This window comes from Amphiura filiformis, chromosome 5 (assembly GCF_039555335.1).
Source record: "Amphiura filiformis chromosome 5, Afil_fr2py, whole genome shotgun sequence".
NCBI classification, from domain to species: Eukaryota; Metazoa; Echinodermata; class Ophiuroidea; order Amphilepidida; family Amphiuridae; genus Amphiura; species Amphiura filiformis.
In genome coordinates this window covers 12,182,439-12,196,222 of record NC_092632.1, presented here as the reverse complement: position 1 = coordinate 12,196,222, position 13,784 = coordinate 12,182,439, and the positions used below count along the sequence as shown (strand labels likewise).

General features: G+C 36.5%; 1 protein-coding gene across 1 annotated transcript in view; it reads left to right on the top strand.

Annotated features, from left to right (window-relative positions):
* The window catches only part of LOC140152629 (uncharacterized), a 38,784-nt gene extending 26,701 nt beyond the window's left edge, over window positions 1-12,083 (top strand). Inside the window, exons 2-5 of the mRNA XM_072175051.1 lie at window positions 5,236-5,324; window positions 5,684-5,757; window positions 6,478-6,576; window positions 7,825-12,083. Of these exons, the coding sequence (XP_072031152.1) occupies window positions 7,920-10,466 (2,547 nt within the window). The 5' untranslated portion in view covers window positions 5,236-5,324; window positions 5,684-5,757; window positions 6,478-6,576; window positions 7,825-7,919 and the 3' untranslated portion in view covers window positions 10,467-12,083. The remainder of the gene's footprint in view (window positions 1-5,235; window positions 5,325-5,683; window positions 5,758-6,477; window positions 6,577-7,824) is intronic.
* The last annotated feature ends 1,701 nt before the right edge of the window (window positions 12,084-13,784 follow it).

Genomic DNA, 13,784 nt, shown 5'->3' with positions numbered 1-13,784 from the left:
ATCATCATCTTCAGCAGCAGCATCATCATCAGCAGCAGCATCAGCATCGCCAGTAGCATCAGCAGCAGCATCATCATCATCAGCAGCAGCATCATCAACATCATCATCAACATCATCAGTAGCAACAGCAGCAGCATCATCAGCAGCAACATCGTCAGCATCATCATCAGCAGCAGCTTGATCGGCAGCATCATCAACATTATCATCAGCAGCATCATCAGCATCATCTATCAGCATCAGCATCCCTATATCACACAAGTCATCATTCGCATCATCATTATCATCAGAGTCATCATGACCATCAGAATCATCCAACCCACCATCAGAATCATCCAACCCATCATCAGAATCATCATGAATAATTATTATGGAATTGGTTATTATTTAATTGATTCATGGATATCGTAGATATTGATTGATTACTTGATTAGATTAATAAACTGATTAGGTATCATTGAGTTCATTGACAAAACCCCCCACGCTGCCCGGCTGGTAGAAGATATGTATGCCTTTTTATATTTAATAATAGGCCTAATGATGTAAATAATAATAATGATAATAGTAATAATAATAATAATAAAAATAAAAATATGTATGCCTTTTTATAATAATAATGATGTAAATAATAATAATGATAATAGTAATAAAAATAAAAATAAAAATAAAAATAAAAATAAAAATAAAAATAATATTATACTAGGAATAATAATAATAATAATAATAATAATAATAATAATAATAATATAATAATAATAATAATAATATAATAATAATAATAATAATAATAATGATTCTTTTGTTTAATAATTAACAGCGATTGAATGATAGTAGTAGTAGTATTCATTAGAATTGACATTCAAACAGTTGTATTAGGTCGAAATACGTCCTCAGAGTTGGTAAATCGTCACCTGCTTAATTATTCATAGGTACCTTGAACGGCTGGAATACATGGATTACCGTATTATTTAGAGTGTATTGTCATGATTGTACATGTATTTAGGCATGCATGTAAACTGCACTTTAAGTCAATTTGTTTGCTCTATGCATGAACGCACCGCTGGCTAGGCGCACATGTACCGGGGATTTAAAAATGTATGTTTGCATTTATAAATTAATAGAATAAGAAGAAAAAAAGGATTAGAATATTCCTTCCTTCCTATGCGTGCATACCTCAAATTGAGTATTGTCGCACGGGCTTAACGTGCACAGTTTTTAACCTATGCACGATCACGATCCTGGAACCTAGGAATAGTAGATTGATTGCAGATAACAGAATCGGCGGGGATGGTCCCCCTTCTCATGCTTCTCTTTTCGAATAGCTCTGCCTCTGATAGGTATGTGAGCATTCCTTACCTGAGCATGCGCAATATTCAGTCTCTCTCAGCATAGTGAAATCGCGCACCCGGCCCATTTTGGAAATTCTTTACCGGTAGTAAATTTTACGTCGATGTTTTTGAAAAAAAATTTGGGAATTAGATCAAGTTAATTAGAAACAGTTCCAAAGCTTACAAGGTCAAGTCAAAATGTTAAACTTGATCATAATCCGGAAGAGGTCAGATGATTCGCACGTGGTCGCGGCAAATTTTGGCGACTTTCTAGTGGGTTTGAAAGTGGCGATTTCGATCTAATTTTTTTTGGAAATTTAATAGTACTAGGCCTGGCATTTTCGGGTAATTTTGTACCGGGTACCCGCCGCAATGTTCGGGCGGGTAACCGGGGACCCGAAAGTGCAAAAAAAAAAAAGAAAAAAAAAAAAAAAAGAAGAAAAATTCAAGATGTTTTGTATTTTAATATGAAAATTGATACTTTGTATTCATGTCATATACTCTAATAATGATTTCAAAATGCATTCAAATTCAATGTGAAAAAAAAAAAAAAAAAATGCAAATTACTCTCCAAATATCTAAATAACGGAGTGGAGCGGTAATTTAAATGGAGCACGCGGTGAATAAAGGTAGTTTTTTGTACATAAAAATGTTTGGTTTGATGAGATTGAATGGATGCCTTGCGCAAAAAGTGAGTGAACTGGGGACTTCATGTAGTATGAATTCGGTGACTTTTGCCAGTGAGTGAACATGTTTAACCCGGTATGGTTTGCGTATACTAATTGAATGGGCTCATGCTGTGGATGCTGGGATAGATTCTCATTCTGTGCCGACTATGAGTCGGGTGAAGAAGCAAATTTGGACCCTTCCTATTCCTATCCCATCATGCATAGCGCTAGCAGATTTGTGCTATGATAGATGCATGAATAACTGGGGGGGGGGCACATCGGGTATGATGGCGGGGAGTGACTCAGGCGCTTTTTTGGCCATTTTCCTATTTGATTTTCTAAATGTTCAAATTGATGGGGGGGGGACACATACTCCTATGATGGTACGTCATGGGGGGTAAGTTGAGCAGGAGTGACCCCATTCTGATGATCAAGTGAACTGGCCCTCGAGTTTCCGCAATGATCTTTGGAATAGGGAGAATGCGCCAGCCAGTGCTCCAAAGGGTGCCTGCTTGAAGACAAAACTTAAGCTGGGGGAAGGGGGCAGGGGGGTTCATAATTGAATTTGATTCTGATGGTCAAGTGTATATATCATATAGTAACTAGCGATATTTGTCGATAGTTAGACAATAGGCTATATATCTTCTAAATATCATGACGCTAGACTTGTCTAACTATCAGATATATCGCCATTATTGTGTAAATATCATAGAAACTTGCAATATTTTGACGATAGTTACTATCAGATATATTGCCTAGAAAGATGAGATTTCGATATTTTGACGATATTTAGACGATATAATGATAGTTTGGCGATAATAGGCCCCATCATGAAAGTATAATATTTTGACGATAGTTAAACGATATTCATGCGTGTATTTTTGGGGTCTTTAGCGCCAGCCCCGGAGTAAAAGCAGGGGTGGCCAAAATGAAGGGCGGCGGAAGAAGAAGGGCGGCAAAAACAGGGCGGCAAAAACGAAGGCGGCAAAAAGAATTAGTAAATAACAAAGGGCGAAAAAATTTGATAAAGCATAAAAATAATTAAAAAAATGGTATAATACATCAAAATCTGTTGCTTTTAGGGCACTAGCACCTGAAACCCCATTTTTTTTTTTTTTTTTTTTGCTCTTCACTTTTCAAACGACCGAGAAAAAAATTGGGTCAACCTATTCGGGCTGTTGAGGAAGGGGCGGCAAAATTGATTTTTTTCAGCCCCCCGGGGTTTGGGCGGCCACGGCGGCCACGGTACGCCACTGATATTATAGAAAGCAGCGATATTTGACGATATTTAGATGATATAATGATATTATAGAAACCAACAATATTTGGAGGATATATATCTTCTAAATATCATGTAGCTAGATTTAAAACTGACGATATTTCTATGAGATATCTGGTAAAACTAGATACTTTCAAATGATACTTGATAGAAAGATGATATTTTAGGGCTCATATTGAAATTCCCTTACACAGGAAGGTGTGCGCCATCCTTCAGCTTTCCTGTTCTAGCCTTCTTCTTTTGTTAAAATCCTGCGCGCTTAGCGAGGGGAATCCTGCCTTCTTTCTGTGTGAAAACGTGGTAGGGTATTTCAATATGAGCCCTTAGTGATATATATCGTGTAAATATCATATAGTAACTAGCGATTGTTTGACGATAGTTAGACGATATATATCTTCTAAATATCATGACGCTAGACTTTATCGTGTAAATATCATATAGAAACTAGCAATATTTTACTATCAAATCGCCTAGAAAGATGATATTTCTGCGATAAACCATGAATATCAGATATAGAAAATAGCAATATTTTAAAAAACGATATATCTTCCAAATATCATGACACTAGATTTGTCTATTTGAACTTGATTATATAATGATAGCTTGCCGATTATATCATGAAAATATCATATAGACACTGACGATATTTGGACGATATAAATATCATGATATTATAGAAAGTAGTGATATGTTGACGATATTTAGACGATATAAAGATATTATAGAAAGTAGCGATATCTAAATATCATGAAGCTAGATTTAAAACTGATGATATGTGACCGTACAGCTCGAATGAGCCGTTAATTCCCTAAATCATATTCCGAGTCATGCAGGTCGTATTCATCAGCCGCTCTTGTTGGCGCGACATCTATCTCATTTTGATAGTCAAACACCAATCAATAATCCTATTATTGAAGAGGATAATAAGCTTCTACCTTAGATGGCAATAGAATTTTTAATAGCTCTGGTCTTTGTTTGCTTTGGCTAAATCCTGTTCAAGTGGTGGGTTACCAGGCATTGTATTTTGTATAGATATGTATAACCAACAATATTAACAATGAGAGAACTTTCTTGAACCTCATTGACTTGGGGATGATTTGATATGACCGCCAATTATGACTGTTTGATATTTATTGCCAGCAATGTGGAAAAAGAGACACACATACATTTTGTAGAAACGAAAAAATCTACCATTTTGTTGAAGGAGAAAAGTTCAACAAACCGTAACCCCGCTACTGGATATCGTTTGAAGTCAAATAATATACAATTTTAAAGCTTACGATGTATATTTTCTAAACACGAAATAAAACAATTTTTAGCGGGGGAGGAATTTACGGCTCATTCGCCGTGACAGGTCACATATGTGACTCCTCGCCACAACTGAGCCCGGATGTCGCCAGTGCCACTATTGAGATATGCTCCATCGAACTTAACAATAAACAATAGGAAAGAAAGGATTTATTGACTGTTTTATTGATTTTTTATTATTTAAATGTCAAGTACTATAGACATGATATACATCATTTTAAAGCTAATTTCAAGCAGAATATTTTGGTTGAATATCTCAAAAATGATGATTGGCGACATCCGGGCTCAGTTGTGGCGAGGAGTCACATATTTATATGAGGTATCTGGTAAAACTAGATACTTTCAAATGAGACTTGATAGTTGCTTTACGCTGTGATGATATATTTAAATGAAACTTGATAGTTGCTTGACGCTGTGCATGAATGAACGGCACACAAAGTTGTATCACAGATATTGGAACATGTGGTTGTATACACAAGATCACATGCACAAGATTAAAGTGATGTAAATTCAGCTTGAAGTTGACATGATATACATGTACTGAGCTAATTTATGTACTTACCGGAGCACAGTTCAGCTTGTGAACTTCAAAGTGAAGATTCCTTTTTACAAGTTGCTGATTAATAAGCTTTAATTTTGTTTCTTTTTCTCACAGTTACTGCTAATTGGCTGCTGAATAACCAGGGGCTCCAGTCGTGAGAGTTGGGTCCATGGCATAGGATCGTTTATCTGAAGATTATGAAAGTAAGTGATGTACTGTAGGCCTATATATAAAGGAGTTCTTGTTTGATCACAACATGCATGAGCAACGGTACTATTTGAAATAATAGAGGTTGTAAAATATGATCAACTACTCAAATGCATTCAACAAAAGCGTGATTGCAATCTACAGCGACAGTTTGTCTCAAACACATAACAAATGCACTACGATCAAATAGGTTGATAACAACATTTGATTGAATGGACTGCACTGCGCCATGATTACGGTGAAGGACACCAGTTCAAATCCTTTGTTTGGAGCCAATCGATAAAAGCATGCAGGGCCTCTATAAAAAAGAAAACCAAATAATAATGTAATAACATTATGTCTGCATTTCTTACAGATGATGTTCCTGCTCAGATGTACACATATTCAAGCTTACTGTCTCAAATGAGGAGGTATATTATCAAAACCTTTGTGAGTGTTTCATTATATTTTATGATAAACCTGATTTTTGTCTCGCCTGATAATGCAGGAGACTATCACTTTTCCGTGTGTGGGGTGGGTGGGGGTGACACATTTGGTTAAAGTTTTGATTTATGCTCCCCTATTGCAAGGAAACTAGGGCCATAGGTGAAGTATGAAGGTCTCTTAACATTATGAAGTTGTGTCAAATAATTTCAAGGTCATTTCAAGGTCACCATAGGTCATTTGAGGTCAAATGTTTTCTTGAAATTTTGATTAAGTTGCTCTCAGGCTATGTATTTCACCATATCCTTTGGTGTATCGAGCTGCAATTTTGAACAGTGATAGGGCAAGTGTGTCGAGCTGCTCTGTGATGGTCAAACTCTCAATTCACATTTGCATGGATGGGGTGCACAATTTTGGAATAATTCTCAAACTGATGTGTGTCATGCAAATTATATGTAGGAATGGTTCTTAGGATCCAACTAAAGTTTATTTGAAATATTATTTATTATTACATCCAATTGCTATATAACTTGGGGTGGGATTCAGGATTTCTAAAAAGTAGGGGCCTAGTGTCTAAATTGGAAGCAAAGAGGGGACGGAGTGGCTGATATAATCCCAAACAGGCTGATTTGCATGATTTAGCTGTCAAGAGGGGGGGGGGGGTCGGGCCCAACAGCCCCTCTAGCTCCACCTCTGTAACTTTGTTGTTATTTATCGTTTATGCAGATTGAAAAGTTGGGTGCGTATATAATGATTCAACACAGTGAACGCAGTTACTGCCAGTAAATCACTTTGCCACTTGAGAGTCGAGCTTCTTTGATGAAGGTATGTGTATAACTCTACGTATTCATGTAATATTGGTAAATGATGGTACACAGGGACGCATATAAATGATATAAATATCAGAACATCTGTTGGTGTTATTCTTCTTGGCGGCCATCTCCAATCTGCCCAGAGTGTTGCCAGTTGATGTACGTGAGTGTTGCTGTTGCATGCTATGTTGATATTAGATTCAGAAGATACTACAATTCATACTATACATTTCATCTTGTCAAAACAAAAAATTATTTACTGATCTGAGATTTTTGACCCCGGTTTTGACCACCTTGGATGATAGCCACCTTCAGAGTGATGTTTGTCAATCCAACTTTTTTACATCAATAGAAGGCACTCTAGCACTCAGATATATAGTGAGGTCAAAAGAGGATAGTATAATGTGACTGAAGATGACATGTCCCCTTGTCTCTGTTCATAGTGTTGTTCCAAGCTTGTATGCCAAATAAGCTAGACCTTTGGTGTTTTCAGTAAATGATATTGTATATACATGTAAATGTAATAATTACAGTATCTCAATTTTCAAAAATGCCCCCTTTGGCCCCCATGGATTAGATCGTGTCACATATTGTCATAAAACATTGACAATCTTTGTACATGTGTATGTACAATGGAGGGATGTGTTTAAATAGACATAACATCCATGTAACTCATGAATGAAGAGATTTATATGCCTTGGGAATAGACATTAAAAGTAGATTTTAAAACTGGTCAACAACATTCACTGTTTATTTGAACCAAATATTTCAGAGAAACCATTCTTCGTCATCAGCAGCTATCAGCAGTGTAATGCTGTGGGTAACTACCTGATGTGTCTCTAGTGTTTCTAGATCTTGACAATATCCTTCTGTCCTTTGTGATTCTGAGAAGTTCTTGGCCTGTCCCTGTTTAGGGTTGGGCTGGTCTCTTGTTTGATTTTAATGACTTCCTTCCCTTTTTTTGGCAAAAACTTGTCTTCTCTGCAGAGGACATTTCTTCGAGATTGTCTTAGGAGTGTGTTCTTGGCATGTACCTCAAATCAATAGCATCCTTTCATGCAGGCCTTTAATCTTTTTGCTTGTTCACTTTGAAATCCAACATATCCACTCAGTGATTCAATGAACCCGAAAATACACACCAAAACTATTATTAAAATATTCAAGTTGCACTCGATTCAGCACTGGAATCAGTAGTCATTGAACATGTTGAAGCTTTTCTTATGAGTGTCACTACATGCACCTTTAACCATTTTCCTTACAGAGAACTCATCACCTGAGTAAACACCGCAGACTTGCTAAGTGGAATGCTGAAAAACAATCTCCAGTGGACAAGATAGTAGAAGCAGGTAGATCACAATGAACAGGCAGGAGGTCAAAGATGCTATGTGGGAGGAGCTTGTTTGCTACAGTGATGTTGAAAGATATGAAGATAACTATCTAGACATCAATATTGTTAAACAATTTTTAGGATTGAACTGCCATGTTTCTAAATATGGTTGGGTGAGGATTGATAACTTTGTAAAAACAGTTTGTCAGCTAAATTTAGAAGACCACTTTTACCCATATTCAAATTCTAAGAGGAAAGTAAGAAAGGGTATGTCTCTACATGTTTTTATTGCATTGTTGTTCGGGGATGTTGACCATAAAGGACATGGAGAAGATACAATTCAGAATGTCCAGTGGCTACGAAGGTTGCTAATCTCTATATTAACAAAGGCAATTAAAAATGGAAGTGAATTTGTTAATGAAGATGATAATAGTGAATCAACAACGTTCAGCAGTTACGATTTGAAAAGAAAACAAAAGAAGAAGGAGAAGAAGAAGAATGGCATTACAGATATTGGAAATCGGGAAAGTGAAAAGAGTATGCTTGAAGTAGAAATTGGAGATCAGGAAAGTGCAAATAGTAGTCCTGTGTTAGAAATTGGGGGTCAAGAAAGAGAAAATAATAGGCCTGTGTTAGAAACTGCAGTAGATGTTGGACATCAAGAAAGTGAAAATAGTATGCCTGTATTAGAAATTGGACATCAAGATAGTGAAAAGACTAGGTCTGTAGTAGAAATTAGACATGGGGAAAGTGAAAAGGGTAGGCCGGTAGAATCCCTCAGTTCAGCCAATAAATCTAAACACCAAATTGGTGCTCCGAGTAGTAATAGCAAGAGGTATAGATGCAAGTATTGCCGAGCAAGTTTCCGTAGACATGTGTGGGGTTTCCCTATCTTCAAAAGACATTTGAAGAGACATGAAAAGAAATACTTGAAATTTAGATACAAAAGCAGTCAAGCCATGCCAAACTTCATCCCGTCAATGGTAAGCAGAATCCATGAGCAATCAACAAGTGCTCCTAGCATTATGAATAGACAAGTCATGTCGAACCTCACCCCATCAGTGGAAAGCAGAATCCATGAACAGGCAACAAGTGCTCATAGCATTGCAAATGGTCAAGCTATGCCAAACTTAACCCAATCAATGGAAAGAAAATACCTTCATCTTCAGTCAACAAATGTGGGCTCAGATAGAATTACAGATATTCAAGTCACACCAAATGTCACCCAAATTGAGGGAACCAGAATCCACCAACAGTCAACAAGTTTCATTTCTCCTAACATTGTGAATGATCAAGTTTGCAATATTGCAAGTGTATCAAGTGTTTTAGTAGGTCGTTTGGCAAGACCTAGCAACACTTCAGGCTCCCATGATGTAGAAGGAAACATCAATGAGCAAAAGCTATCAAGTTTGGATATGCTTGATAATGTACCCAGTGGTGATGCATTACCAACCAGTAGATGCAATCCAATTATGTCAGCAGGTGAACATTATAATGCCAAAAGTGACTTGTTTACACAGAAAACACATAGTGACTCATCAGGATCTGAGATGACAAAAGATGACAATGGAGAACCACAAAATCAGCAGATATCATCCCAACAACAATGTGATGGTGATGATTCATCAACTGACAAACCATTTGAATGCAGTATTTGTAAGAAGAGATTCAGTCACAGGAATAAGCTGAGGGACCATAAAATACTGTTACATCGCATCCAAGCTAAGTTAGAATTAGTGACTTGCAGTTTGTGTGACAAGGTGTTTAGCAAAAAGTATTTCAAGGGACATATGGAGAAATGTCGCAAGAAACAATCATTTACATGTACAATGTGTGGCAAGACATTCACACGACTTGGATATTTGCAGAACCATATAACAAGAAACCATTGTCAGTATTGTGGCAGGGAATATACCGGGGAAAAGATGCTTAGACACAAGAAGAGGTGCCTGAAAATTTTTCAGTGTCATATTTGTTGTAAAAAATTTGCAGAGGAAAAGTCATTTCACAATCACACCAAGTATAGACGATGTACCAAGGAACCTCTGCCATGTAGTATTTGTGGCAAGAAGTGTCTGTCTGCGAGGGGTTTAGAGGCACATGTAAATAAGTCTCATCAAGAGATAACAAAGTTACATCAATGTACTTACTGTAAAATGAACTTTTACACTCAAGAATTGTGTGATAGCCATATAGAAACTACCCATCAGACTGGAATGCTGTGTCAATTTTGTGGGGACTATTTGTCATCAAAACAGCAGTTACAAAGTCACGAATGGAACCATCGACAGAAAGTATACAGGTCCAGGCAGGTGACTATATTCTCTTGTGAAGTTTGTGGCAAAACGTGCAGAGAAAAGAGAAATCTTGATGTTCACATGAGAGTCCACACAGGAGAAAGGCCTTTCAAGTGTAATGAGTGTGGTATGGGATTTATAAATTCCAGCAATCTGAAGCAGCATTTATACAAGCACACTGGAGAAAAACCATTTCAATGTGCAGTTTGTAAGAAGAATTTAAGGTCTGGAAAAAGTCTCAAGGCACATATGAAAGTGTGCATATTCCACCAGGAATAAGGACATCAAAAATCCTGTCTCAGTTGCAGATATGCACCTAGACTATGCCATAGTCGAATTTTGATTTAAATGAAAATATGTTATTATTAACCATGATGAACGCATCCTGTTGGAGCTCAAAATTATACTGATGTGTATTAACTATTATGGTCATAAAGAGTTTATATAATTAGTGACAGTAAAAGTACGTATACTTATGTTATTGAATGCAATATATCTTGAATAATGGCTCACTTTAATGCTGAACAATTCTGATTTTGGAATCTACCAGTTTATTTACCCGAAAATCCTACCATGTACTTTGACTTTTAAGCAGAACTTTGCCTGGGACTTCGTTCTCTAAAACACACTGTCAATCATACTTGTTTATCAATCAAATCTAACCACAAGCAATAAGCATGGTGGTACAAACGCGCTAGATGCGCACGTTCATCCACCAACTTTCGCGCCAGCACAAAAGCGCCGCATTCCATAGATAGTTATGTACCATGCATAGTTAATGGTAATGGCACGAATCACAAGCCAGATTCATTTAAAGATGCATTACATCATGACCAATTTTAGTTAGGCCAGAAATTGGCCTAACTCTCCATAGTCCCGTGTTAAAAATGTTAACCGCAAGTCAAAGTCAGTAGTCCACTTGGGAAGCTAATAAACAGAGGGAGTACGGTGACTGAAAAGATCAGTTGTGAAAATCTATCAATTGTGCACACATTAATTAAATCAGAGTTTTAAGCTTAAATACAATATCCAGAGTATGCACAATGGGAAAGTGGACTACGGAGTAGTCTAATATGCACCATGTTTACAGGGTCAAATGAAAGTATCAGTAAATTAAGGTCAACAATGGTCTATTCCAGTTTAAATCAATACACCCACATGACCTTAATCTCTCACTCATGGGGATATTTCGAGGTCCGAAGCACAATGTTTAGATATTTCACAATACCCGAAAAATAACTGATGCAAAATCATTAGCCTCATTCATAGCCGTCACTTTTCACTTTTTTAATTCAATTTACGTCACATTTTCTTCTTTTAAATTTGAAATCAAAAGATAATTGTAACTGTATCTTTCGTTTTTTCCCTGTAAAAAATCGAATAGCCCATTAACGAAATATCGCTAGCAACCAATCACACTAGCTCTCAATCAGGCGATGTCCAAATACGGCAGCCGTGCATAACACGTCACATAACACGGTCATTGTAAAGCATGCTTTTTGCTACATCCCGAGACGTGGTTGTTGTACTTTTTCAATAACCTGCATTTGCGTCCACATATCTAAAATTTAGTATATTTATAATTAGATTATATATTCAATTTTGAAGGTGGTTCTCAATAAAGTGCTCAACTTTTATTAAAGGATCAATTAATGTAGTTTTGATAAGATTATTTATTCATATTCATTCCGACAAATTTGATTCGAAGTAGGCGCATAGGCGGACCTACCTCTCATCTCATTCCCTGATGAGAGGTAGGTTCACTTAGTGCGCCTACTTCGAAACAAATTTGTCGGAATGAATATGTATAAATAATCTTATCAAAACTACATAAAATTTAGTATCTGTGATTGGATTAAATACATGGCGTATATTAATAATAATAATAATAATAATAATGTAAATAATGCAAATCAATGGCGCTCAAGGTTATGAGGTTATGAATTTCAAATGGATAATACCCATTCTGGTAACCCAATTGTGTGGAAGCATAAGATCATGTCTTCTATAGGGTGTATGGATTCCAACTGGAATATCCCAATACAGTACTGGAAAAGTGGCATTTTTTATGCTTTATTCATTTTCAACTACTTCGCTTGTAAAAATATCTGCGAGTTTCTTACATAAGGGACCGTTCACAAACACTTGTAAGGGGAGCCTGATGCAAAAAGGTGGCCCTGAAAATTTTGACCCTCCTAAGGGGGCCCTGAAAAAATGACCACAAATTTTCCTGGAAAAATTGAGTTTATATGCTTTTCTATGGTGTTGACCCATAATTTTCATGTCAAAAGGGGGGGGGGGCCCTGAAATTTGCGAGGTCTGTAAAGGGGGCCCTGAAAAATGTTCGCGTTAAAACTTTTTTGCATTAGGCCCCCCTTACAAGTGTTTGTGAACGGTCCCTAAACCTACACTCAAAGAAATTATTTGTTGAGTGTACGTAGAATTTTGAGGTGATTTGGTTTCTTAACTTTTCTGATTATGACAATGAATAGGTTAATGCATATCACCTGTTGGGAGTGAAGTTGTACAAAATAATGCATGTGTACAGAGATGTTGATGCATCTAATGCACAAGCCCCAAAGTGGGGAGTGCATTAGACGCATCAACATCTCAGTACAAGTGCATTAGTTTGTACAATTTCTCGAGCATCAAGTGGTATGCATTAACAACTTATTGTTGTTGGCAAAAAAGTTACAGCAACATGTCACCTTTTGAGTTTTTTTTTTACTTTATTAGTACAACGTAAGATAATTTTACAATTGCTGTGTTAAGCACAAAAAGCACAATAATTAATGTTCCTTGGAAATTGTCACTTTACAGTATGTGTCACAAAACATGGCTCATTTTGCCATAAAGTGTTTTTTATTTATTTATTTATTTATTTATCACAGTAAATTTTCTAACAATCTTATACTTCTTGCGCAAAATGTACATACCGTAAACGTTCGCCTAATGGCGCACTTGGGCTCCTTTGCCTTGGGGTAAATTTCATGTAGCTCTCTCTAAAAAATCCCAACAAGAATTAAGTGTATGTGCCCTTATTTGCTGGTGGGATTTTTATGGGAGGGCACTTTTAGTTTGTATAAAATTCCAGTTATGTCAAGGGAGCCCATAGCGCCATTAGGTGAACGTTACTTTACGGTACATTGGCATTGAAATGTGTCAGGGAAGGAACCATAAAGTTTTTGCATATAGATGGTGTGGTTCCATTTAATGAGTCCCTCGATTGATACGTAACCCTTCTGATATAAAAAAAACAACAATACAGGTTACTGCACATATGAGTGAAAAAATTATAAACATTTTAATGTTCTTTTGTTGTAGTGATATAGTACAGTACAGAGGTAGCATTAAACACAATTGTGCTTCTTGTGATATTAATAACTTATTATTATTTAGTTTGAAACACACATGGTAAGCTCCATGGAAACACATCACCTGAAAACTCTTGGCATTGCTGTTATGATACATATAATTCAGAGTACTGTACACATTTTTGTGGAACATAAATTTGTGCATTTTTCATGTTAAATTCAGCTACCACAGAAATAAAAACATGTGAATGTATTCTTTTGTATGTAACCAGCACCAGAATGG